Source organism: Nerophis lumbriciformis, linkage group LG20, assembly GCF_033978685.3.
Source record: "Nerophis lumbriciformis linkage group LG20, RoL_Nlum_v2.1, whole genome shotgun sequence".
Classification (NCBI taxonomy): domain Eukaryota; kingdom Metazoa; phylum Chordata; class Actinopteri; order Syngnathiformes; family Syngnathidae; genus Nerophis; species Nerophis lumbriciformis.
This window is the reverse complement of record NC_084567.2, coordinates 23,320,810-23,344,911: the sequence shown is the minus strand read 5'-3', so window position 1 is coordinate 23,344,911 and position 24,102 is coordinate 23,320,810. Positions and strand designations below refer to the sequence as shown.

Below are 24,102 nucleotides of genomic sequence, written 5' to 3'. Positions count from 1 at the left end.
ATTTAAAATGCAGTCAATAAAATGCACCTGTGTCTGTCCATAACAAACACTTCGACTAACTTTATTGATCAACAAGGGAAATTGTTCGGAAACCTGTCAATACCATAACGTCATTGTGGACCACTCCATCCAAACGCTGACATTGGCAAACAATGTCAAACACGCTGTCTGCCATATGCCCTGAACAGTTAATGCCGGAGTCATCCGGGAAGAGAACACCTCCAAAGTGAATGTGACCACTCAAGTCCGTTGTGACGAAGGGCTGCAGTCAGGTCGAGACCCCAATAAGGACGACAAACATGCAGATTAGCGTCTCTGAGATTTGTTCTGACCATTTTCTTTGGTTACGCAAAGCGATTGTTGCAGCAGCTTGTCTTAGACGATCTAGGAGGAGAACATGGTGGATGTGGAGGTACTGAGGTGGTGTGGTTTCACATTGTGAGGCTGGTTAGATATACTGCCAAATCCTCTACAATGTCTTTGGAGAAGTCTCATGGTAGGGATATTAACTTTGAAGTCAGCATTCTTATTGTATGCTGCCTCAACACTTGCAACATTGTGCTGTGGGATAACTGCACATTTTATAATGGCCAACCGTAAGACACACCTGACCAGCTGTCTAAACAGCATCTTGTTAAGCCACACCTGTGAGGTGGATGGAATATCTCTGCAAAAGAGAAGTGCTCAGTACCATCCATTTAGAGACAATTATTGATAACATTTGAGAGAAATAGGCCTTTTGTGTGCAGAGAAATGTATTACATCTATGAGTATGAAAATTCAGGAGCAAAATTAAACCTGTTGTGTTCATATTGGTGTTGCACAATATAGACAATATATTATATTAATTTGGCAGACGATAGAGCTTTTAATACTATCACCATATCATAATGCATGTTGATGACACAATCTATTTTTGCGACAAACAAATGAAGGCGTCCTCAACATACCGGATAATGTTCCTCTACAGTGCAGCTTTAAAATCACTAATCCTCACCTCCATGACGGCAAATCTTTACATTTTAGGATTCTCACTGGAGGAAAGAGGAAAATAAATAGCTAAACATCTGCACTGCATACTGGAGCAGACCGATAGTAATGATACCAAGTATAATTTCAGGATGTGTTCAATACTACAGGGATTAGATCGATATTTTTTGTTGTTACAATGTTTTTGTTGTTTTTGTTATTGTTTACGATTTCAGGAAAAAAGAGCCAATCATAGTTTTTACTTTTGTTTACCTTATTTTCCCAACTATAACCCGCACACACCAGTATATAAGCCGCACCCACTGAATTTTAGAGAAAAAAAAGAGTTTTCATATATTAATATTAGTATGTTGTGAAATGAGGTATTTACAAAAAAATATTTTGTTAATGTTTATTTACATACCTTAATCGTATATAAACAGTTCCTGTAACACGGCAGTAAAACGGTCAATAAAGCAAAACGGAAACGTCGTTGATGTCTTTATTCATCCATCCATCCATCCATTTTCTACCGCTTGTCCCGTTTGGGGTCGTGGGGCGTGCTGGAGCCTATCTCAGCTACATTCGGGCGGAAGGCGGTGTACACCCTGGACAAGTCGCCACCTCATCACAGGGCCAACACAGATAGACAGACAACATTCACACTCCATCATTTATGAAATTAATAACATGTTCTTCTTTTTTAATAAGATTTAAGATGTTTATCAGGATTCTTTTTCCTTTGAACAGTTTCTTAAAATGGAACATTTTAGCACATTGTTTGTGTTATGGTCCGCTGCCCGGATCATATTTTTGTTTTTGTTTTCAAGTCACTTGTGTTTTCAGCACCTCTTGAGTTTGTTTCTGTTGCCATGACGGCAGATTATAGTCACCTGCCTCTGGTTAGTGTCCCGGACGCGCACCTGTTGCCCGGGCACTAATCAGAGGGCTATTTAGTTTACGCGCTGGCCTCATTCGGTCTGTTGGTTTTGTTTGATCCTACGCAACAAGTTACGCTCCTAGTTTCGCTCATAGTTTACATTTTTGATATTAGCATCTTTGCTACCCTCTTGTTTTCCGTGCCGTGGTGCACCGCGCAGCATTTTGTTCTGCAATCAGAATAAATCATTTATTCTCACCTGCAAGCCGCTTCCTGACATCCCTCTGCATCTTGAAAAGACGACCTCCGGCATCACAATGCCTCGCAAGCGTAACAGAAAACCAACAGCAGACAGTCTTTTCGAAGAGGGCGTGAGGATTCCGGCTACGGGACGTGGCTGGTCTTAAAGGCGATGGAGAGAGAGACTCTCCAGTATTCCCCTTTGGAGCGCGAAGACCTTTTGTGGGGGCCTGACGGTTCGTTGGTCCATATCGACTCCATCTGGCCCGGGGATGTCCGCTCACAGCCAGCCCGAACGCGAAAGCGGAAGTCAGCCAAGAAGACTTCGGCTCGCGGCAAAGACTCACCTATCCCACAACTTTTCCATCCGGAGCACAGCCAGCTACAAGCAGCCCAGGATTCTCCTCAAATATTTGGTAATTATAATGACCATATCTTCAAAGATTCCTCCGACTGGCCTGTCAATCACTGGGATTGCAGCTATGACGTCATTCCGTTGTCGCCCCCCGAGGACACGCCCCCGTCTACTTTTGATGACGTCATAGAAAAAGACATTTTTTTGCATTCTGTTAATTCTTTCTGTCAGCCATTTACAAATGACTTTAATTCTAAAATTAAGCATTATCAGGACATTTTTTTAATTCTAGGTCTAGTCAGTCCCACTCACCTTCTGACTTTCAAGCTCAGCCCCCAATTACTTTGGCCCCACCCCCTAAGGCTCAAGCTCCACCCACTCCTCTGTCTGCTGTGCCACATGCTGCTCTGCCTTCTCCACTTCCTGTTCCAGCCCAGTCATCTTCCGAGACACCCCTCGAGAAGTACAGTCCTGCTTGGGTGGATGAGTGGTACCGGAAGGTACTGATTGAACTAAGACTTGAGGAACAATCCCAAGCGGCAAAGGACACTCTGCATGCTATTGAAGAGCAGAATAGAGAATTTGGACAATCAAAAGGGGAGGAGCCTACCCCCCTCCTCACCTCATCCCTCCCACCCCTAAAGACTGTTCCAGACTGCACAAGACGCGTCTGGGATCCGCTTCTTGAGGGGGGGGCTAGTACTGGGTGCTTTGCTAGTGGGCGGCCACAGCTGCGCCCAGCCAAGCCCAAACCTCCATGCCGGCCTCCGCCACCAGTCCTCCGGCATGCTAAGCCGCAACCCCCTGCCCGGCCGCCACCACCGGTTTTTCGGCATGCTAAGCCGCAACCTCCTGCCCGGCCGCCACCACCAGTCCTTCGGCGTGCTAAGCCGCAACCCCCGGCCAGGCCACCTTCGCCAAAGTCACGCCCAGCACCTGCTCCAAGTCTGGTTCCCACACCAGCACCTGCTCCAAGTCTGGTTCCCACACCAGCACCTGCTCCAAGTCTGGTTCCCACACCAGCACCTGCTCCAAGTCTGGTTCCCACACCAGCACCTGCTCCAAGTCTGGTTCCCACACCAGCACCTGCTCCGCCCACGCCGGCAGACGAGCCGCCTGCTCCGCCCACGTCGACAGCCCGGACGCCTGCTCCGCTCACGCCGGCAGACGAGCCGCCTGCTCCGCCTCTGGCTCCGCCCACGCCGGCAGACGAGCCGCCTGCTCCGCCTCTGGCTCCGCCCACGCCGACAGACGAGCCGCCTGCTCCGCCTCTGGCTCCGCCCACGCCGACAGACGAGCCGCCTGCTCCGCCCACGCCGACAGCGACGACGCTTCCTGTTTCCATGGTGACGACGCTTCCTGTTTCCATGGTGACGACGCTTCCTGCTTCCACGGCGACGACGCTTCCTGCGTCCACGGCGACGACGCTTCCTGCTTCCACGGCGACGACGCTTCCTGCTTCCACGGCGACGACGCTTCCTGCTTCCACGGCGACGACGCTTCCTGCTTCCACGGCGACGACGCTTCCTGCTTCCACGGCGACGACGACGCTTCCTGTTTCCACGGCGACGACGACTCCTCCTGTTTCCACGGCGACGACGACTCCTCCTGTTTCCACGGCGACGACGACTCCTCCTGCTTCCACGGCGACGACGACTCCTCCTGCTTCCACGGCGACGTCTGCTCTCTCGCCCTCATCGTCGTCTCAACGACCTCGAGTGGTCTGGCTGCGCAAGCGGCGCTCTTGGAGGTTTGTGTATGGACGCCAGTGGCGCAAACAGCAGCGACACCCGAGACGTAGTCGCAGAACTCTCCGGCTACTGAACCTCTGGCGCCACTCACGCCCACCTTCTCGGCAGCCACGAATGTGGCCTTTCCGTGGTCGCCCGCCTCGCCTCCGGCAGCGGCGTTCCATTCGCCGCCGCCACCTGACTCGTCCCCGGTGGATTCGGGGACACGTGGCCTGGCGACCCTCCGCCAAATCCTCCCTCCACCCTCCCTTGACTCTTGAACTTTGTCATAGTCGGGGGGGTTTTAGTTTTGCCAGGGGACATCTGGAATCTGTCCCTTAAGGGGGGGGGTACTGTTATGATCCGCTGCCCGGATCATATTTTTGTTTTTGTTTTCAAGTCACTTGTGTTTTCAGCACCTCTTGAGTTTGTTTCTGTTGCCATGACGGCAGATTATAGTCACCTGCCTCTGGTTAGTGTCCCGGACGCGCACCTGTTGCCCGGGCACTAATCAGAGGGCTATTTAGTTTACGCGCTGGCCTCATTCGGTCTGTTGGTTTTGTTTGCTCCTACGCAACAAGTTACGCTCCTAGTTTCGCTCATAGTTTACATTTTTGATATTAGCATCTTTGCTACCCTCTTGTTTTCCGTGCCGTGGTGCACCGCGCAGCATTTTGTTCTGCAATCAGAATAAATCATTTATTCTCACCTGCAAGCCGCTTCCTGACATCCCTCTGCATCTTGAAAAGACGACCTCCGGCATCACAATGCCTCGCAAGCGTAACAGTTTGATTTCTTTGCTTATTCCATTCCATAATGTAGGCCTTAGCAAAGAACAATCCATGGATTAGCCGCACCTTTGTATAAACGCAGGGTTCATAGTTCGGGGAGAAAGTAGCGGGTTATAGTCCTTGATATACCGTTATTTTTCACGTCAGACTTTATTATACATTTTGTATTCCATTCACCATTTTATACAATTCTTCATGCATTCTTTACTCACATTTTAAGTGGGGGATTTTTATCGCAGGAGGCTGCAACATATATCGCAATATAGATTTTAGGTAATATTGCACATACCTATAGTTTATATCTTTTTTGTGTGTGGGTTTAAGATTGTGAGACAATTTAAAAGGTTGATGTTGTGTGTTTTTTCTTGCATAAAAGTGAAAAACACCAACATTATTATTCTAAATGCTTTAATGGTTGGCCCTGTGATGAGGTGGCAACTTGTCCAGGGTGTACCCTGCTTTCCGCCCTAGTGCAGCAGGGATAGGCTCCAGCCCCCCTGTTACCCAGAGAGAGACAAGCGGTAGAAATTGAATGGATCGAGTGAGTGATGGAGTTTTTTTTAACTCTGCATGGTACTTTTCATTAAACATCAAATAAGCGATGTTGACAATGGAACTTCACTTCAAACATGCATGAGTCATTTATACTTCAAACTTAAGCTGTACTTAAAAATCCTACAGGAAGGTAAAGTAGTTACAATGCAGTATGAATACATTTTTAGTGCCTGTGGAGGCGACGGCATAACCGGTCAGAACCCATTTGGAGCTAAAAGACATCCTGAAACCTTCAACATGTAATTGGGATGACATTTATGTCATTCTAATGAAATTCATTCAAGTTCAAGTAATGATGCATATTGTAATATGACATATCATAAAAACACACCAAATATCACTGCATTTTAAGTCAATACTTTTCAATGAATATACTGTTTTACTGAGGGATAATGATGTTTATTAAATGCCACATATTCAATATGTTAATCAATATATTCATTCTGACATATAGTATTTGGCATATCACTCAAGCAAACAGTATACTGCAGATAATATACTAATGTATATACTATTTAATATTTCAATGTTTATTCACTAAAAAAATAGTGTTACATGGACACATAGAATGATTGGTTTGTAGGGGATCAAATACTTGATTTCCGATCAAATTTTGATGTATTTACAACCTTTTTTAATTGTATTTTACTGGAATGTATTTTTACACTCTGTCGCTCTCTATTAAAAAGAAAAACAATCTACCATGTAAATGAAAAGTAGTTAATCTTTATAAGGAGTTGAACAAAAAAAAAATCTAAATCAGCAGAGCATCCAATACTTATTTTTATCACTGTGATATAGAAAATGGATGTCTGGATATAAATAAGTACCACTACTAATCCTTACATTAAATTATAATAATAATAATAAAAATATTATTATTAATGATAATAATAATACACAATTGCCAGTCACAGTTAGGAATATTTTTATATATTTATATAATATTTTAATTAAATAATACAAATATTATAAATACAATGAACAAATAACTACTACAAAATTAATAAATGCCTGTTTAAAATTAAAAATAAACAGAATACAAAATTATGAAATTAGTATTAGAGTAATTAATAATTGAAAACAATTATGATATAATCCTATTTCTCGAGTTCAGTGGTTCTCAAACCTTTTTCACCAAGTACCACCATAATGACCAACATTACAATACAGTAGCGTAGAAGGCCTAAATATTCATTAAAACAAGACAGAGATTTTACAAGTATATTTAAGATTTTGGCCACTGTAACATTACACACAGTTTGAACAGTAAAACTTTGTTTGAATTTAGGAAAATAAAACAATATATTTAAATAATAAATACAATTTTGGCATACCACTAGCTGGAGCCCGTATACCATTATTTGAAAATCAATGCTCAATATCATCTTGGAGGATCCATCGTAAGTACACAAATAATCAGAATCAGAAATACTTTATTAATCCCCGAGGGGAAATTAAAATCAAACACATACCTTAACCACACCTATTAATTATGTTGTTTAATACAATTCAATGGTCAAATTAGTCAGAAACAAATCAGCTCACAGAATTTTAGATTTTATTCATTGAGTTTGTGTATTGTTATACCCATCAATAACATGTCAGTGAGAACAATTATTGAGGTATGGCTCGGAAAGCCCAACTCAACTAAGTGAAAAAATACACAGAAACATCACATAAACAGGTAAAGTTGCGAGAATAAAATGAACATTTCTCACATATCAGTGAGATGTGTGTCATTTTACAATGTCGACACAAAGCCTTTCTTGTTTGTGTCTGCATTTTGTTGCCAGTGATGAATCCTCACAGTCAATCACTTCATTCTAGCCATGTTTACATGGACACAAATAATCAGAATAAAGGCCCAATCAGATTAAAAATGCTTCTTATAAACACATCAAACGAAAGATTCTGATACGGAACAACATTTCCGAACGAGAGGGGTGGTTAATGTTCATCGTTATTCCGAATGGTGTCAATGTACACAGCCATTTGGATCCGTTCTCTGTGTTTGGGGTAAAATCCCCTTCGCTGTAGACGCGTGTGTCAGTGTGACGCGTTTTTCCCTTTTTTATCATTGAGCAGCAAACATGGCGGAAGGGAAACATAATTGGTCTGTTTCCGACACATTTTTCTTGCTAGAAACCAGAGATATACCAATCAAACGACCATCGATCAGTATCGGACAATTTTTGTGAAAAAGTATGTGATTGCTATTGTCGATTAATGCAGATCACAAACGCGGGTGCTCTCTGGCTGACACTGTATTTATTTTTAGTCCTCTGGCTGACAAGCGGCTGGCAGGTAATTCTGTGTCTCCATATACAGTGTGGAGCTGCTCCCCTAAACCAGTGGTTCTCAAATGGGGGTACGCGTACCCCTGGGGGTACTGGAAGGTATGCCAAGGGGTACGTGAGATTTTTTTTAAATATTCTAAAAATAGCAACAATTCAAAAATCCTTTATAAATATATTTATTGAATAATACTTCAACAAAATAAATGTTTAGAATTAAGTTCATGAATCCAGATGGATCTCTATTACAATCCCCAAAGAGGGCACTTTAAGTTGATGATTACTTCTATGTGTAGAACTCTTTATTTATAATTGAATCACTTGTTTATTTTTCAACAAGTTTTTAGTTATTTTTATATCTTTTTTTCCAAATAGTTCAAGAAAGACCACTACAAATGAGCAATATTTTGCACTGTTATACAATTTAATAAATCAGAAACTGATGACATAGTGCTGTATTTTACTTCTTTATCTCTTTTTTTCAACCAAAATTGCTTTCCTCTGATTAGGGGTACTTGAATTAAAAAAATGTTCACAGGGGGTACATCACTGAAAAAAGGTTGAGAACCACTGCCCTAAGATATAATAATCACCTTGATTATGGCAAATAAACTACAATTCTTAGTATGTTAATGAACCTATGAACTTACAATAAATGTTGTCTTTTCTAACTCTTAAATGTTGTTACAATGTTGTATAATTGCGTTGAACAAAACCAAAGTGTCAAATCACAAGTTTCATGCATTGTGGTGTGAGCTTGCACGCAGTTTTAGATGCATCTGTTTTTGCAGTCTGGCTATGTTGTGACGTCAGAGCAAGGTAGACGTACTCTTTTAGAAATTGAAGGCCCTATTCTCCCGTTTGCGCTTAAGTGTTTTTCATGCTTAAAGTTACATATGTGTCTCTTGTTCGTATTCCCCATTCAGCCTGCGGTCCCATCAAACCTGCGTAAGTGAGGCAAAAGGGCTTAAATCTGGAATTAAGGCGGGCTCATTACCAATGAGGCGGATTTTGACATGACGCCTTTTTTTTGGGTTGCGTGAAAATGATAGAACTTGGAGTTTTACTAACATTTGTAAATGTCATTAACATCCTTGAAAAATATAACACTGTAAATTTTAAAAAGTTGTATCAATCCAGGCCATTCTTGTCAAATGAACGTGTGTCACCATGGTGATGTACTGTGTGTATGCACATGCAACAGCTTTTACCTGGCCGAATGCGCTTCGACAGGTGTTTGTGTATTCATGTGCGTGTTTTGTGTGTGTGCTTGGGAGGGGGAGCCTGCCAACTGACAATACTTGTCATAAATGAATAGACTAAATTATTAGACGCTGTATATATGGTCTACTATATAGTCACTATAGCGCTTTAGCACTATGGTCACTTAATTGCTGGTCTGTCATTGGTAATTTGGTTTATTGTTTAATGGTTTTGTTTTTTTAGTCTTACTGTACTTCTGTTGTTATTGTTTTATTGTTGTATATGGCCTAGATGTCCTTTTGTTTGGTGCTGTCCGGAAAGAAAGTCTGGAGGGAAATGCTGGTCAACACCAACATGACATAACAGCAGAAAGGCCTGGGCTACAATTCACCATCTTGACAAAGACTGCACCACACCACACATAATCACAACGGTCACAACAAACTCGATTGCATCACAGCGGGTGACCAATGGCCGTAACCAATGCCGCCGCCAATCCACAAGAGAACACCGTCACACAGTGGTATCTGACCAACCACAACCAGCCAGCCCTCCCGCCAAACCCTTTGACATAGAATAACTTCGAAAATGCAATGAGAAAGCTGAAATCCAGAAAAGCTGCAGGGATTGATGACATACTAGCAGAAATGATACAGCACCTGGGACCTAAAGCAATCCCCCCTATCTGAAATAAGGCCAAAGTGGTTGCAATCCCCAATCCCCAAAGACCCATCATCCCCAAAAAGCTACCAACCCATCTCTTTCCTACGCATTACTTACAAGCGCTACGAGAAGCTGATACTCCTCATGCCACTCACAGACACCAAGCTGACTAAAGACCAAGCTGGTTTCCACCCTGGCTGCTCCTGTGACGGACAGTTACTGAACCTCACCCAATACATTGAGGATGGGTTTGAAGAAAAACAAATAACTGGAAAAGCTTTCATAGATCGTTCTGCTTCATATGACACTGTCCAACACCGTACAATGGTCAGGAAACTCCTGGACATGATGGGTGACTTGAAACTGTGTCAAATTATAAAAAGCCTCCTCTAAAACAGGCGCTTCTACATCCAGTTGAATCACCAGAGGAGCAAATGGAAAGCTCAAAAGAATGGCCTCCCACAAAGTAGCGTACTGTCCCCCATCCTGTTCAATGACAGGGGTTCTTCCATGCAGATGACTTCTGCATCACCACCCAACAAGTAGCCTTTCACAAGACGAGTCTGTCCTTGAAAATGCCCCCCAAGAAATGTCAAGCTACTACAATAACAACCACATAAAACTCCATATCTCAAAAACCCAGGCACGAAAAAACAACTGAGCGTTACTTGGGATGGCCACACACTGCCCAACCATACACATCCCATGTATCTTGGTGTTACACTTGATAAAGGAACACCCGAAGAACACCAAAGCCAAGGTCAACATCCACAATACCGTCCTGCGCAAACTAGTGCACTTAAAGTGGGGCGCCGATCTATAAACAATCAATGCAACTTCCAAGGACCTGTGCTTCTCGACAGCAGAGTATGCCTGCTAAAGCTGGAGCCAATTACGTCATACCAAAACTGGTCGACACAGCCTTAAATTACAGCTGCCGCATCATCACGGGATGCCTCAAGACAACACCTGTCCCATGCCTTTATCCGCTGGCTGTCATTTCTCCCCCGCACTTCAGAAAACTAGGTATCGCTTAAGATGAACGGAGAACACAGGCGATAGACATCAGACACCCCTTGCATGGCCATGTAGTACCCCCTCGCAAGCTCCGATCCAGAGACAGTATCCATACAACCAAACAAGTAGCAAGGACCAACATTTGGGAAGATGAATAGCAAAGACATGGCAAACAAACTCTTGAATGGCTGGTCAGAGGAATCACACCAATGGAAAGCCTTGCAGGTTGCCCACAACCTTGGCTGGACATTCTGGAAGTCCCTTAACAGCCTGCGTGTGGAACAAGGGAGGTGCAAAGCACTGATGAAAGCATGGAACTACACATCAGACGACACGTGAAGCTGTGGATCAGAGCAGACAATGTCCCACCTACTGCAATGTGCTGATGCCCCTCAGTGCAGTCCAGAAGATCTGGCAGAACCTACCCCATCAGCTGTGGCCTGTGCCCGATACTGGCAGAACAACATTTGAGATTGCTATGGACTCAAAGAAGAAGAAGTGGGAGTGACGCGCTAATAACCAATCAGGTAACAGTATCAACTATCAAGTTTGTCTGCGGATTCTTGTTGTCTCGCAGTTGATTTTTGAGTAAGAAGAGAAACTAAAATTGAGTGCTTCAGGGAGCAACACAATTGTAGATAAAACAGGAAAAGTTTTGGGGATTTTTAAAAAATGGATTGTAGTCAGACCAATATGGTTTGTGTGTTATGCAAGGCGCTCGGCCCCACCAAGACCATTAAAACACAATTTTAGATGTGCACACCCATAGCTTTGCTTTAACGTCCTGGCATTAAACAAACAGAAAATAGATTTTCTCATGTTTACATTTTCTCACTTTGCACTATTTTGTCACACTTTATCAAGCTTTTTTTTTTTTTAAATAATACAGAAATGTTAATAACAGAAAGAAACAACCCTTTTGTGCGAATGAGTGTGAATGAGTGTAAATGGGGGAGGGAGTTTTTTGGGTTGGTGCACTAATTGTAAGTGTATCTTGTGTTTTTTATATTTTGATTTAATAAAAAAAAAACAAAAAAAAAAAAAATTTTTATTTTTTGTATTTTTATTTCTTGTGCGGCCCGGTACCAATCGATCCACGGACCGGTACCAGGCCGCGGCCTGGTGGTTGGGGACCACTGTTCCAGAGGACACGACGTCCACAGTTTTCGAAAACAATTTGGAAATGTGGACGCGTCAGACCACAAATCACTTTTACACTTTGCATCAGTCCATCTTAGATGAGCTCGGGCCCAGCGAAGCCGGCGGCGTTTCTGGGCGTTGTTGACAAATGGCTTTTGCTTTGCATATTAGACTTTGAACTTGCACTTACAGATAAAGCGACAAATTGTAGTTACTGACGGTGGTTTTCTGAAGTGTTCCTGAGCCCATGTGGTGATATCCTTTACACACTGATGTCGGTTTTTGATGCAGTACAACCTGAGGGACCGAAGGTCACAGGCATACAATGTTGGTTTTCAGCCTTGCTGCTTACGCGCAGTAATTTCTCCAGATTCTCTGAACCTTTTGATGATATTACGGACCATAGATGGTGAAATCCCTAAATTCCTTGCAATAGCTCGTTGAGAAATGTTGTTCTTTAACTGTTCGACAATTTGTTTCACACATTTGTTGACAAAGTGGTGACCCTCGCCCCATCCTTGTTTGTGAATGACTGAGCATTTCATAGAAGCTGCTTTCGTACCCAATCATGGCACCCATCTGTTCCCAATTAGCCTGTTCACCTGTGGGATGTTCCAAATAAGTGTTTGATGAGCATTCCTCAACTTTCTCAGTCTTTTTTGCCATTTGTGCCAGCTTTTTTGAAACATGTTGCAAACAATAACGTTTTCCAGTTCGAACGTTAAAATATCTTGTCTTTGCAGCCTATTCAATTGAATATAGGTTGAAAAGGATTTGCAAATCATTGTATTCTGTTTTTATTTACAAAACGTGCCAACTTCACTGGTTTTGGGTTTTGTGTGTTGCGTGTTTGTGACAATGTCCGTTTACCTTCTAAAGAGAAACACTGTTTTATGTAACATATTGCGGTTTTACCTTGCGTGTATCCTCTGTCCAACGTCAGGCTGGAGAAAGGCATTGGCCTTAAGCTGAATTTGTTGTGGGTAAAAGTGCAGGAAGGGGAAGGAAGTATACCAGGATACTGAGAGGAATCCAGAGATGGCACTGGGATGGCGCTGACCACAGCTGAAAGAGAAAGGAAGAGTGATCAGCGAAAATGGTTCAAGCGCAGAGACCCCGATAAATGACAGTGTGCAGATGCTAATGACACAATTAATGACAGAGATTTAAAAGGTACCTCACCCCAGGGGCGTAGGAACGCGTTCAACATTGGTGGGGACCATGAATTGATTAACGTGAACCCCGACTTAAACAAGCTGACAAACTTATCCGGGTGTTACCATTTAGTGGTCAATTGTACGGAGAATGTACTGTACAGTGCAATCTACTAATAAAAGTTTCAATCAATCAATCAAAAGACACACGCACACACACACACACATTCACATACCTTCACATATATATAAATTTTTTTCCAGACAGTGCTTGTTGTCTGCTGATTTAATTATAGGGTGATTTTCTTGTGCAGTCACAGAGACAGCATGCCAATGTGTATGACTATTTTCATGTGCTTTTGACGTTTTTGATAGCTTTTTTTCCCCCCAATTTCTAAATCTAGAAGTGATAAAAGTGGGCTCCGATTTTACAAAGAATAGTGGGAGTTTGTCCTGGTTACAGTATTTGCCTTACAATAAAAACACCAAACGCCATTCTTATAATGAAACCAACGAAAGTCATTGTACCACTACATTATATATAGTAATGTACTGTATCAGCATTTGACTTAAAAACATAACCCAACCCTATAGTACTGTAGAAATGATTAAATAATTATCATATTAAATTAAATGTATATTTGAAAAAATAAACTTCACATCAGCCGTCAGCTGTTCTTCTTTATTGTAATCAATAATGTGATTTTGAAATATTTACTTACACCCTGGAGCTCCACCTGACACTCCCTTCTCTTCCCTGACTTTATTAGTTACTCTAATGTTAAAATAAAGTCCACCTTTCATTACTTTAAAGGCCTACTGAAATGCGATTTTCTTATTTAAACGGGGATAGCAGGTCCATTCTATGTCATACTTGATCATTTCGTGATATTGCCATATTTTTGCTGAAAGGATTTAGTAGAGAACATCGACGATAAAGTTCGCAACTTTTGGTCGCTGATAAAAAAGCCTTGCCTGTACCGGAAGTAGCAGACGATATGCGCGTGACGTCACAGGTTGTGGAGCTCCTCACATCTGCACATTGTTTACAATCATGGCCACCAGCAGCGAGAGCGATTGGGACCGAGAAAGCGACGATTTCCCCAATAATTTGAGCGAAGATGAAAGATTTGTGGATGAGGAAAGTGAGAGTGAAGGACTAGAGGGCAGTGGGAGCGATTCAGATAGGGAAGATGCTGTGAGAGGCGGGTGGGACCTGATATTCAGCTGGGAATGACTAAAACAGTAAATAAACACAAGACATATATATATATATATATATACTCTATTAGCCACAACACAACCAGGCTTATATTTAATATGCCACAAATGAATCCCGCATAACAAACACCTCCCCCCTCCCGTCCATATAACCCGCCAATACAACTCAAACACCTGCACAACACACTCAATCCCACAGCCCAAAGTACCGTTCACCTCCCCAAAGTTCATACAGCACATATATTTCCCCAAAGTCCCCAAAGTTACGTATGTGACATGCACATAGCGGCACGCACGTACGGGCAAGCGATCATATGTTTGGAAGCCGCAGCTGCATGCGTTCTCACGGTACTGCGTCTGCGCATCCAACTCAAAGTCCTCCTGGTAAGAGTCTCTGTTGTCCCAGTTCTCCACAGGCCAATGGTAAAGCTTGACTGTCATCTTTCGGGAATGTAAACAATGAAGCGCCGGCTGTGTTATCTGGCACAACAGTCAGGGGGTGCATTCTACGGCGGGGGTGCGTTATCCAGCACAACACCTGCCGCAATACACCGCTTCCCACCTACAGCTTTCTTCTTTGCTGTCTCCATTGTTCATTGAACAAATTGCAAAAGATTCACCAACACAGATGTCCAGAATACTGTGGAATTTTGCAATGAAAACAGACCACTTAATAGCTGGCCACCATGCTGTCCCAAAATGTCCTCTACAATCCGTGACGTCACGCGCAGGCGTCATCATACCGAGACGTTTTCAGCAGGATATTTCGCGCAAAATTTAAAATTGCACTTTAGTAAGCTAACCCGGCCGTATTGGCATGTGTTGCAATGTTAAGATTTCATCATTGATGTATAAACTATCAGACTGTGGTCGGTAGTAGTGGGTTTCAGTAGGCCTTTAACCGCCTCATGATTTTATGTACTATCATTCAACTGTTAAGACATAATTGCACAATGCATTTCATAATCTAATATAATGTCATACATTCTGATAAAAGATTGAGTATAATTAGGTGTTGCCTTTTTGTTGTAGTGTAACTGTTAGTCTCACTGATGTTACTCTCACTCTGTTATTTTAAAACAACAGAGTAAGTCCTGCTGATGTAAATTTTTTGTCGTGTATGTGTGTTGGCATTGTACTATCTGGAAGGGGATGACAAAACATTTTTGCTAGCATTGTTGTTACTTGGGAACACTGACAAAGTTAGCAATCAAAGGGAGAAGCGGTAGAAAATGGGTGGATGGACAAGTGACCATGCCAGAATTAAGATGACTTAACTCAAAAGACATGTGTGGCAAGACATCACTCCTCCTACTTTCAGTCCTGGTAAATGATTCATCTTCATCTTGTACAACAATGAAATAACATTTCCTGTGATGGGCTAATAAATACACACTAGTGAAATATGTGTATTATCAGATTCGGACAGAAATTGAAGTTTATTTTGAGAACTACAACCACGGGAATAGCACCCATTCAGTGGGATGGCTCATGTTTTTTGTTTCTATTTAAAGACTTTTCATCTACAGATCTACATTGGCTAAGAACGTTTCAGTGGAATGTAATGTCATGGAATACATGTATTAATTAAATACATTCATATTCTCAAAAGTCTTAAAAGCATTACACCCAGAAGGCTTGTTTTAATTATATCGAAAAGGAAAAGGACAGATGGGGTTTTATTTACCGCCTTTGAAGCAAGAGGTCTTGTTTCACTAAACTATGATCAATCCGAGCATTGATTAGACATGATTGATTATTTTAATGCGGCAAAGCTGTGATCAGCAGCTTTAAAGAGATTAGTGAGTGAGTGTTCCTGTGTGCTTTACTGTATGTGTCCTGATCACCTAACCAAGCAGCATTTGGTCACAGCAGCAAGAACAGCACATATGAGCAAGGGTGATCAATATTGTTATTGACTGACAACATTGATCACAATGGTGCAGCAGAGCGGCTCTGGGTTAATGGAGACTCCTGGGTATGGTAGAAAAATTTAAAAACATCTTTAAAAGATAGAAAAGTGACAGGAAGCGAATGAATGTAAACGCAGACACAATATAAACTATTGTTTATGTACAGTCGTGGTCAAAAGTTTACATACACTTGTAAAGAACATAATGTCATGGTTGTCTTGAGTTTCCAATAATTTGTATGACTCTTATTTTTTTGTGATAGAGTGATTGGAGCACATACTTGTTTGTCACAAAAAACATTCATGAAGTTTGGTTCTTTTATGATTTTATTATGGGTCTACTGAAAATGTGACCAAATCTGCTGGATCAAAAGTATACATACAGCAATGTTAATATTTGGTTACATGTCCCTTGGCAAGTTTCACTGCAATAAGGCGCTTTTGGTAGCCATCCACAAGCTTCTGGCAAGCTTCTGGTTGAATTTTTGACCACTCCTCTTGACAAAATTGGTGCAGTTAAGCTAAATTTGTTGGTTTTCTGATATGGACTTGTTTCTTCAGCATTGTCCACACGTTTAAGTCAGGACTTTGGGAAGGCCATTCTAAAACCTTAATTCTAGCCTGATTTAGCCATTCCTTTACCACTTTTGGCGTGTGTTTGGGGTAATTGTCCTGTTGGAACACCCAACTGCGCCCAAGACCCAACCTCCATGTCATGAGGGCAGTTCTCCTGCTTTTTTTCCCTCTTGTTTTCCTATTCCCCTCTCCTCTCGTGTCTGTCTTGTTATTAGTTATAGGTGTGCTGCCAGTCATCCGAGCCCACCTGTTGCTAATCAACTACCAGACTTAAACCCTGGATCTCCACTCAGCCGGTGCCAAATCGTCCGTTGCCTGCGGTAGAATCTAGCCACGAGCTCACTTACTCTGACCTTTGCCCTGAACCTTTTGTAATTCCTGTTTTTGTATTTCCTCAGGTGAAGGACAGATATGGACCCGCTTTTCTTGGAGCTGAACTTTTGTCACAATTGAGTTATTTTCTCCAGTGATTTTTTGTTATTAAATAGAAAATTTTAAGGATCTGGACTTGGATTCTCATTCTTTTTTGAAACCACAACACTCCAGGCTGATGATTTTAGGTTGTCCTGAAGAATTTGGAGGTAATCCTCCTTTTTCATTTTCCCATTTACTCTCTGTAAAGCACCAGTTCCATTGGCAGCAAAACAGGCCCATAGCATATTACCACCAGCATGGTGTTCCTGGGATTAAAGGCCTCACCTTTTCCCTTCCAAACATATTGCTGGGTATTGTGGCCAAACAGCTACAGTTTTGTTTCATCTGACATTACATCGACAAAGATAAGACATTCTGGAGGAAAGTTCTGTGGTCAGAGACATGAGCAAATTGGGAAGCTGTCGACACAAACGCATGCACATGTTTGTGCGCAGTATCGCCAATTGTAATGTGATCGCTCCTCTCCAGTTATGTTTGGGGCGAACACATGCACATACACAGTGTGTTTGTTGGGGGGTTAAAGGCCGACTGAAACCCACTACTACCGACCACGCAGTCTGATAGTTTATATATCAATGATGAAATCTTAACATTGCAACACATGCCAATACGGCCGGGTTAGCTTACTAAAGTGCAATTTTAAATTTTGCGCAAAATATCCTGCTGAAAACGTCTCGGTATGATGACGTCTCGGTATGATGACGTCTGCGCGTGACGTCACGGATTGTAGAGGAAATTTTGGGACAGCATGGTGGCCAGCTATTAATTCGTCTGTTTTCATCGCAAAATTCCACAGTATTCTGGACATCTGTGTTGGTGAATCTTTTGCAATTTGTTCAATGAACAATGGAGACAGCAAAGAAGAAAGCTGTAGGTGGGAAGCGGTGTATTGCGGCAGGTGTTGTGCTGGATAACGCACCCCCGCCGTAGAATGCACCCCTTGACTGGTGTACCGGATAACACAGCCGGTGTTTCATTGTTTACATTCCCGAAAGATGACAGTCAAGCTTTACCATTGGCCTGTGGAGAACTGGGACAACAGAGACTCTTACCAGGAGGACTTTGAGTTGGATACGCAGACATGGTACCGTGAGTACGCATGCAGCTGCGGCTTCCAAACATTTGATCGCTTGCCCATACGTGCGTGCCGCTATGTGCGTGTCACGTACGTAACTTTGGGGACTTTGGGGAAATATATGTGCTGTATGAACTTTGGGGAGGTGAACGGTACTTTGGGCTGTGGGATTGAGTGTGTTGTGCAGGTGTTTGAGTTGTATTGGCGGGTTATATGGACGGGAGGGGGGAGGTGTTTGTTATGCGGTATTAATTTGTGGCATATTAAATATAAGCCTGGTTGTGTTGTGGCTAATAGAGTATATATATGTCTTGTGTTTATTTACTGTTTTAGTCATTCCCAGCTGAATATCAGGTCCCACCTGCCTCTCACAGCATCTTCCCTGTCTGAATCGCTCCCACTGCCCTCTAGTCCTTCACTCTCACTTTCCTCATCCACAAATCTTTCATCCTCGCTCAAATTAATGGGGAAATCGTCGCTTTCTCGGTCTGAATCGCTCTCGCTGCTGGTGGCCATGATTGTAAACAATGTGCAGATGTGAGGAGCTCCACAACCTGTGACGTCACGCTACTCGTCTGCTACTTCCAGTACAGGCAAGGCTTTTTTATCAGCGACCAAAAGTTGCGAACTTTATCATCGATGTTCTCTACTAAATCCTTTCAGCAAAAATATGGCAATATCACGAAATGATCAAGTATGACACATAGAATGGACCTGCTATCCCCGTTTAAATAAGAAAATCGCATTTCAGTAGGCCTTTTAGCGGACAAAGCCAGCAAAACACATGTGTGACAGATTAAAATTTAAACACATAATCAAATAGTCAAATAGTAACATTTTAATAAATAAAATATAACAGGATTGATAAAAATGAAATGTTAAAGATGTACTAATAATGTTTATTTCATTTTCATGGTGATGTAAATGTGTGCATCTGTAATCTGTGTTAATTTTGATCCACTACACTGTGATTGTTTGCCTTTGTCTCCGCACACCAAGGGAACACTCGCTTCCTTCGTTCCACTGAAGCTCTCAGTGGAACGAGAGCTTCTACGCCTTTACATGCATTACGCCCATATCAAAGGCATAACACATGCATATGCGCAGTGTAGCAAACTGTATCGCAATCGCTCCTCCACAGTTACTGCTCTGCCGGTTGCTGTGAGAGCAGAATAGAATAGCGCTGTTCAAGTAAAAACCGAGCACAGACAAAACACAAGTAGAAACCCCGTTTCCATATGAGTTGGGAAATTGTGTTAGATGTAAATATAAACGGAATACAATGATTTGCAAATCATTTTCAACCCATATTCAGTTGAATATGCTACAAAGACAACATATTTGATGTTCAAACTGATAAACCTTTTTTTTTTTGCGAATAATCACTAACTTTAGAATTTGATGCCAGCAACACGTGACAAAGAAGTTGGGAAAGGTGGCAATAAATACTGATAAAATTGAGGAATGCTCATCAAACACTTATTTGGAACATCCCACAGGTGAACAGGCAAATTGGGAATAGGTGGGTGCCATAATTGGGTATAAAAGTAGATTCCATGAAATGCTCAGTCATTCACAAACAAGGATGGGGCGAGGGTCACCACTTTGTCAACAAATGCGTGAGCAAATTGTTGAACAGTTTAAGAAAAACCTTTCTCAACCAGCTATTGCAAGGAATTTAGGGATTTCACCATCTACGGTCCGTAATATCATCAAAGGGTTCAGAGAATCTGGAGAAATCACTGCACGTAGGCAGCTAAGCCCGTGACCTCATCAGTGTGTAAAGGATATCACCACATGGGCTCAGGAACACTTCACAAACCTACTGTCAGTAACTACAGTTGGTCGCTACATCTGTAAGTGCAAGTTAAAACTCTCCTATGCAAGGCGAAAACCGTTTATCAACAACACCCAGAAACGCGGTCGGCTTCGCTGGACCTGAGCTCATCTAAGATGGACTGATACAAAGTGGAAAAGTGTTCTGTGGTCTGACGAGTCCACATTTCAAATTGTTTTTGGAAACTGTGGACGTCGTGTCCTCCGGACCAAAGAGGAAAAGAACCATCCGGATTGTTATAGGCGCAAAGTTTAAAAGCCAGCATCTAATTAATTATTATTTGCAAAAAAAAAAAAAAGTTTATGAGTTTGAACATCAAATATCTTGTCTTTGTAGTGCATTCAATTGAATATGGGTTGAAAAGGATTTGCAAATCATTGTATTCCGTTTATATTTACATCTAACACAATTTCCCAACTCATATGGAAAAGGGGTTTGTAGAAACAGTTGATTTTGCTCTGAGTAATGCAATCTGTTCTATTGATTCGTGGAAAAAACCATTAATCCCAACATCAGATTTCATTATGTGACACTTGATAAGTGAGTGAGGTGATTTTCTCTTGTAGTACTTGAGAAAGCAAAATAATGAACCTTTGTTTTGATTGGATGAGTAAAACAACATTGACCCCTTTTATATTGAACTGTTTTAAAAGGCCGGGTTCTGGTACTGAGGTGTGTCGGGTTGTGTCTGTGTTGCTATTTGCTCAATAAAGCAATCAATCAATAAAAACTAAGGATACTGAAGTACACATGTCACAGTCACCAATGTGGCAAAATAAAAGAATGCACACTGATTCGAGGATGGAGGAAATAATTTGAATTCCAGTCAATTAGTAAAGACTTTGAAAGTTTTATGGCTCATAGTTCAAATTGTAATTTTTAAATCAGTGTCTTTTTTTTAAATTGGTCTGTCATTACTGTATACCTTAACACCTAAAACATCCAGTAATGCACTAGTTGTTATCATTTGCTTGCTAACCATGAACTGCTAAACAGGAAGTGCTTACAACCATGTCTCCACCTGAGGTTTACTGAGTGTAAGACTTAGGGCCCTACTGTCCACCATGAAATGATTTCTATACAGTAGTGTAGCGTTGGACGGGTTAACAAAGGTCTTTACTCGAAGATGTCAAGAAATGCTGACACGTTATATGATCATTACCAAGTTTAATGATCACGTTCATTTTAGGCACACACACACACAAGTGAAAGCAAGGCGTTACTTGGTCAACAGCCATACATGTCACACTGAGGGTGGCCGTATAAACAACTTTAACACTGTCACAAACATGCGCCACACTGTGAACCCACACCAAACAAGAATGACAAACACATTTCGGGAGAACATCCGCACCGCAACACTACATAAACACAACAGAACAAATACCCAGAACCCCTTGCAGCACTAACTCTTCCGGGACGCTACAATATATTTCTAATCAACAATTTTATTAATGAATTCATTTATTTATTTGATGCAAGTTTTGTACTATAACAAATTAATAGGAAATACATTGTTCTATATATAGATAAATAAATGTATATATTTTTTGGAGTGCAAAAAACACATTGAACACAAATAAAATATTATTTTATCTTATCTCCCTAACGCATCTCTAGCAGGGATTTTAACTCTTTAAGAATGCCTACAAGTCCAGCATTAACACTTGTTGCCACAGGGGACTACAGCAACTATATTCTTATAAGTGACAGGATCAAGAAAGGACTAGGAATACGTCTCTACACAAAATTTCATACGAAGTGCCCTGTCATTCATTAATCAACATTTTACATGCACCTGCGTATAGGGATAAGCATAGGAAAATGGGACCGCGTGGCTCAGATGGCAGAGCGGCCGTGCAGTTAACTTGAGGGTTTAAGGTTCGATTTCAGCTTTCGCTATCCTAGTCACGGCCGTTGTGTCCTTCCGCAAGACACTTCACCAACCTTGCTCCCACACTGGTGTATGAATGTGAATGAATGTTTGCTCTTGGTCGTAGAGGCTGTAGGCGCAAATTGGCAGCAACCCTTACGTAAGTCTACCCCAGGGCAGCTGTGGCTACAAATACAAACTTACCACTATCAAGTGTGAATGTAGAGTAAATGAATGATGAGTTCTCTGTGAAGCACTTTAAGTGTGTAGAAAAGCGCAATATAAAATCTAATTCATTATTATTATTATTAAAATGGATTGATGGATGTCCACGTAGCGACACAAACATCAAATAAAAGCTAAACATAACTGATTTCATAAAAAACAGAAGATAATTCAAGCCAAATGGCAAAAGAAGAAAGCAATCCCAGACCAGCAAAGAGTAATGCAACATATTTGGCCACTTTATGGCATTCAGCAATTATAACATTTTAAAATGTCATTGCTGTATAGACAATATATATATATATATATATATCATATTTTTATTTCTGACAGTCCTAATATGTTGATACACATGGATGGAAGATTCTGTCTCCATTGTCAGCACCTCACAGCTGTATCCATTTGGCCTAACTTTGCCAGTTTTTTGGCTTAAAGGCCTACTGAAACCCACTAATACCGACCACGCAGTCTGATAGTTTATATATCAATGATGAAATCTTAACATTGCAACACATGCCAATACGGCCGGGTTAGCTTACTAAAGTACAATTTTAAATTTTGTGCGAAATATCCTGCTGAAAACGTCTCGGTATGATGACGTCAGCGCGTGACGTCACGGATTGTAGAGGACATTTTGGGACAGCATGGTGGCCAGCTATTAAGTCGTCGGTTTTCATCGCACAATTCCACAGTATTCTGGACATCTGTGTTGGTGAATCTTTTGCAATTTGTTCAATGAACAATGGAGACAGCAAAGAAGAAAGCTGTAAGTGGGAAGCGGTGTATTGCGGCGGCTGCAGCAAGACAAACACAGCCGGTGTTTCATTGTTTACATTCCCGGAAGATGACAGTCAAGCTTTACCATTGGCCTGTGGAGAACTGGGACAACAGAGACTCTTACCAGGAGGACTTTGAGTTGGATGCGCAGACGCGGTACCGTGAGTATGCATGCAGCTGCGGCTTCCAAACATTTGATCACTTGCCCGTACGTGCGTGCCGCTATGTGCATGTCACGTACGTAACTTTGGGGACTTTGGGGAAATATATGTGCTGTATGAACTTTGGGGAGGTGAACGGTACTTTGGGCTGTGGGATTGAGTGTGTTGTGCAGGTGTTTGAGTTGTATTGGCGGGTTATATGGACGGGAGGGGGGAGGTGTTTGTTATGCGGGATTCATTTGTGGCGTATTAAATATAAGCCTGGTTGTGTTGTGGCTAATAGAGTATATATATATATCTTGTGTTTATTTACTGTTTTAGTCATTCCCAGCTGAATATCAGGTCCCACCCGCCTCTCACAGCATCTTCCCTATCTGAATCGCTCCCACTGCCCTCTAGTCCTTCACTCTCACTTTCCTCATCCACAAATCTTTCATCCTCGCTCAAATTAATGGGGAAATCGTCGCTTTCTTGGTCCGAATTGCTCTCACTGCTGGTGGCCATGATTGTAAACAATGTGCAGATGTGAGGAGCTCCACAACCTGTGACGTCACGCGCATATCGTCTGCTACTTCCGGTACAGGCAAGGCTTTTTTATCAGCGACCAAAAGTTGCAAACTTTATCGTTGATGTTCTCTACTAAATCCTTTCAGCAAAAATATGGCAATATCGCGACATGATCAAGTATGACACATAGAATGGACCTGCTATCCCCGTTTAAATAAGAAAATCGCATTTCAGTAGGCCTTTAATAAATCACATTGTAAGCATTAAATGATTATATTTGCAAACAAATGTAAGGAAAGAGGTGGAGGACATGTTTGAGAGCTTGAAGCCTGACTACTGTCTCAATGTGACGCACACATTCCAGAAGCACTTTTATGAACATGCAGGATGGCATGTCACGTTGCAAAAACTTAAGTCACCCACTGACTCACAATATCCAGAAATAACCACATGGGGCTGCAAACTGATTGCTGATGTAACCTGATTGCATCTTTGAAGGTGCAGTAAAA

At 41.9% G+C, this 24,102-nt stretch overlaps 1 protein-coding gene across 4 annotated transcripts in view; it reads right to left on the bottom strand.

The window, feature by feature from the left end:
* The window catches only part of dcc (DCC netrin 1 receptor), a 706,325-nt gene that overhangs the window by 95,163 nt on the left and 587,060 nt on the right, over nt 1-24,102 (bottom strand). For all 4 annotated transcript variants that reach the window (XM_061980597.1, XM_061980596.1, XM_061980599.1 and 1 more), the window contains one exon: nt 12,756-12,905. In XM_061980597.1, the coding sequence (XP_061836581.1) occupies nt 12,756-12,905 (150 nt within the window). The remainder of the gene's footprint in view (nt 1-12,755; nt 12,906-24,102) is intronic.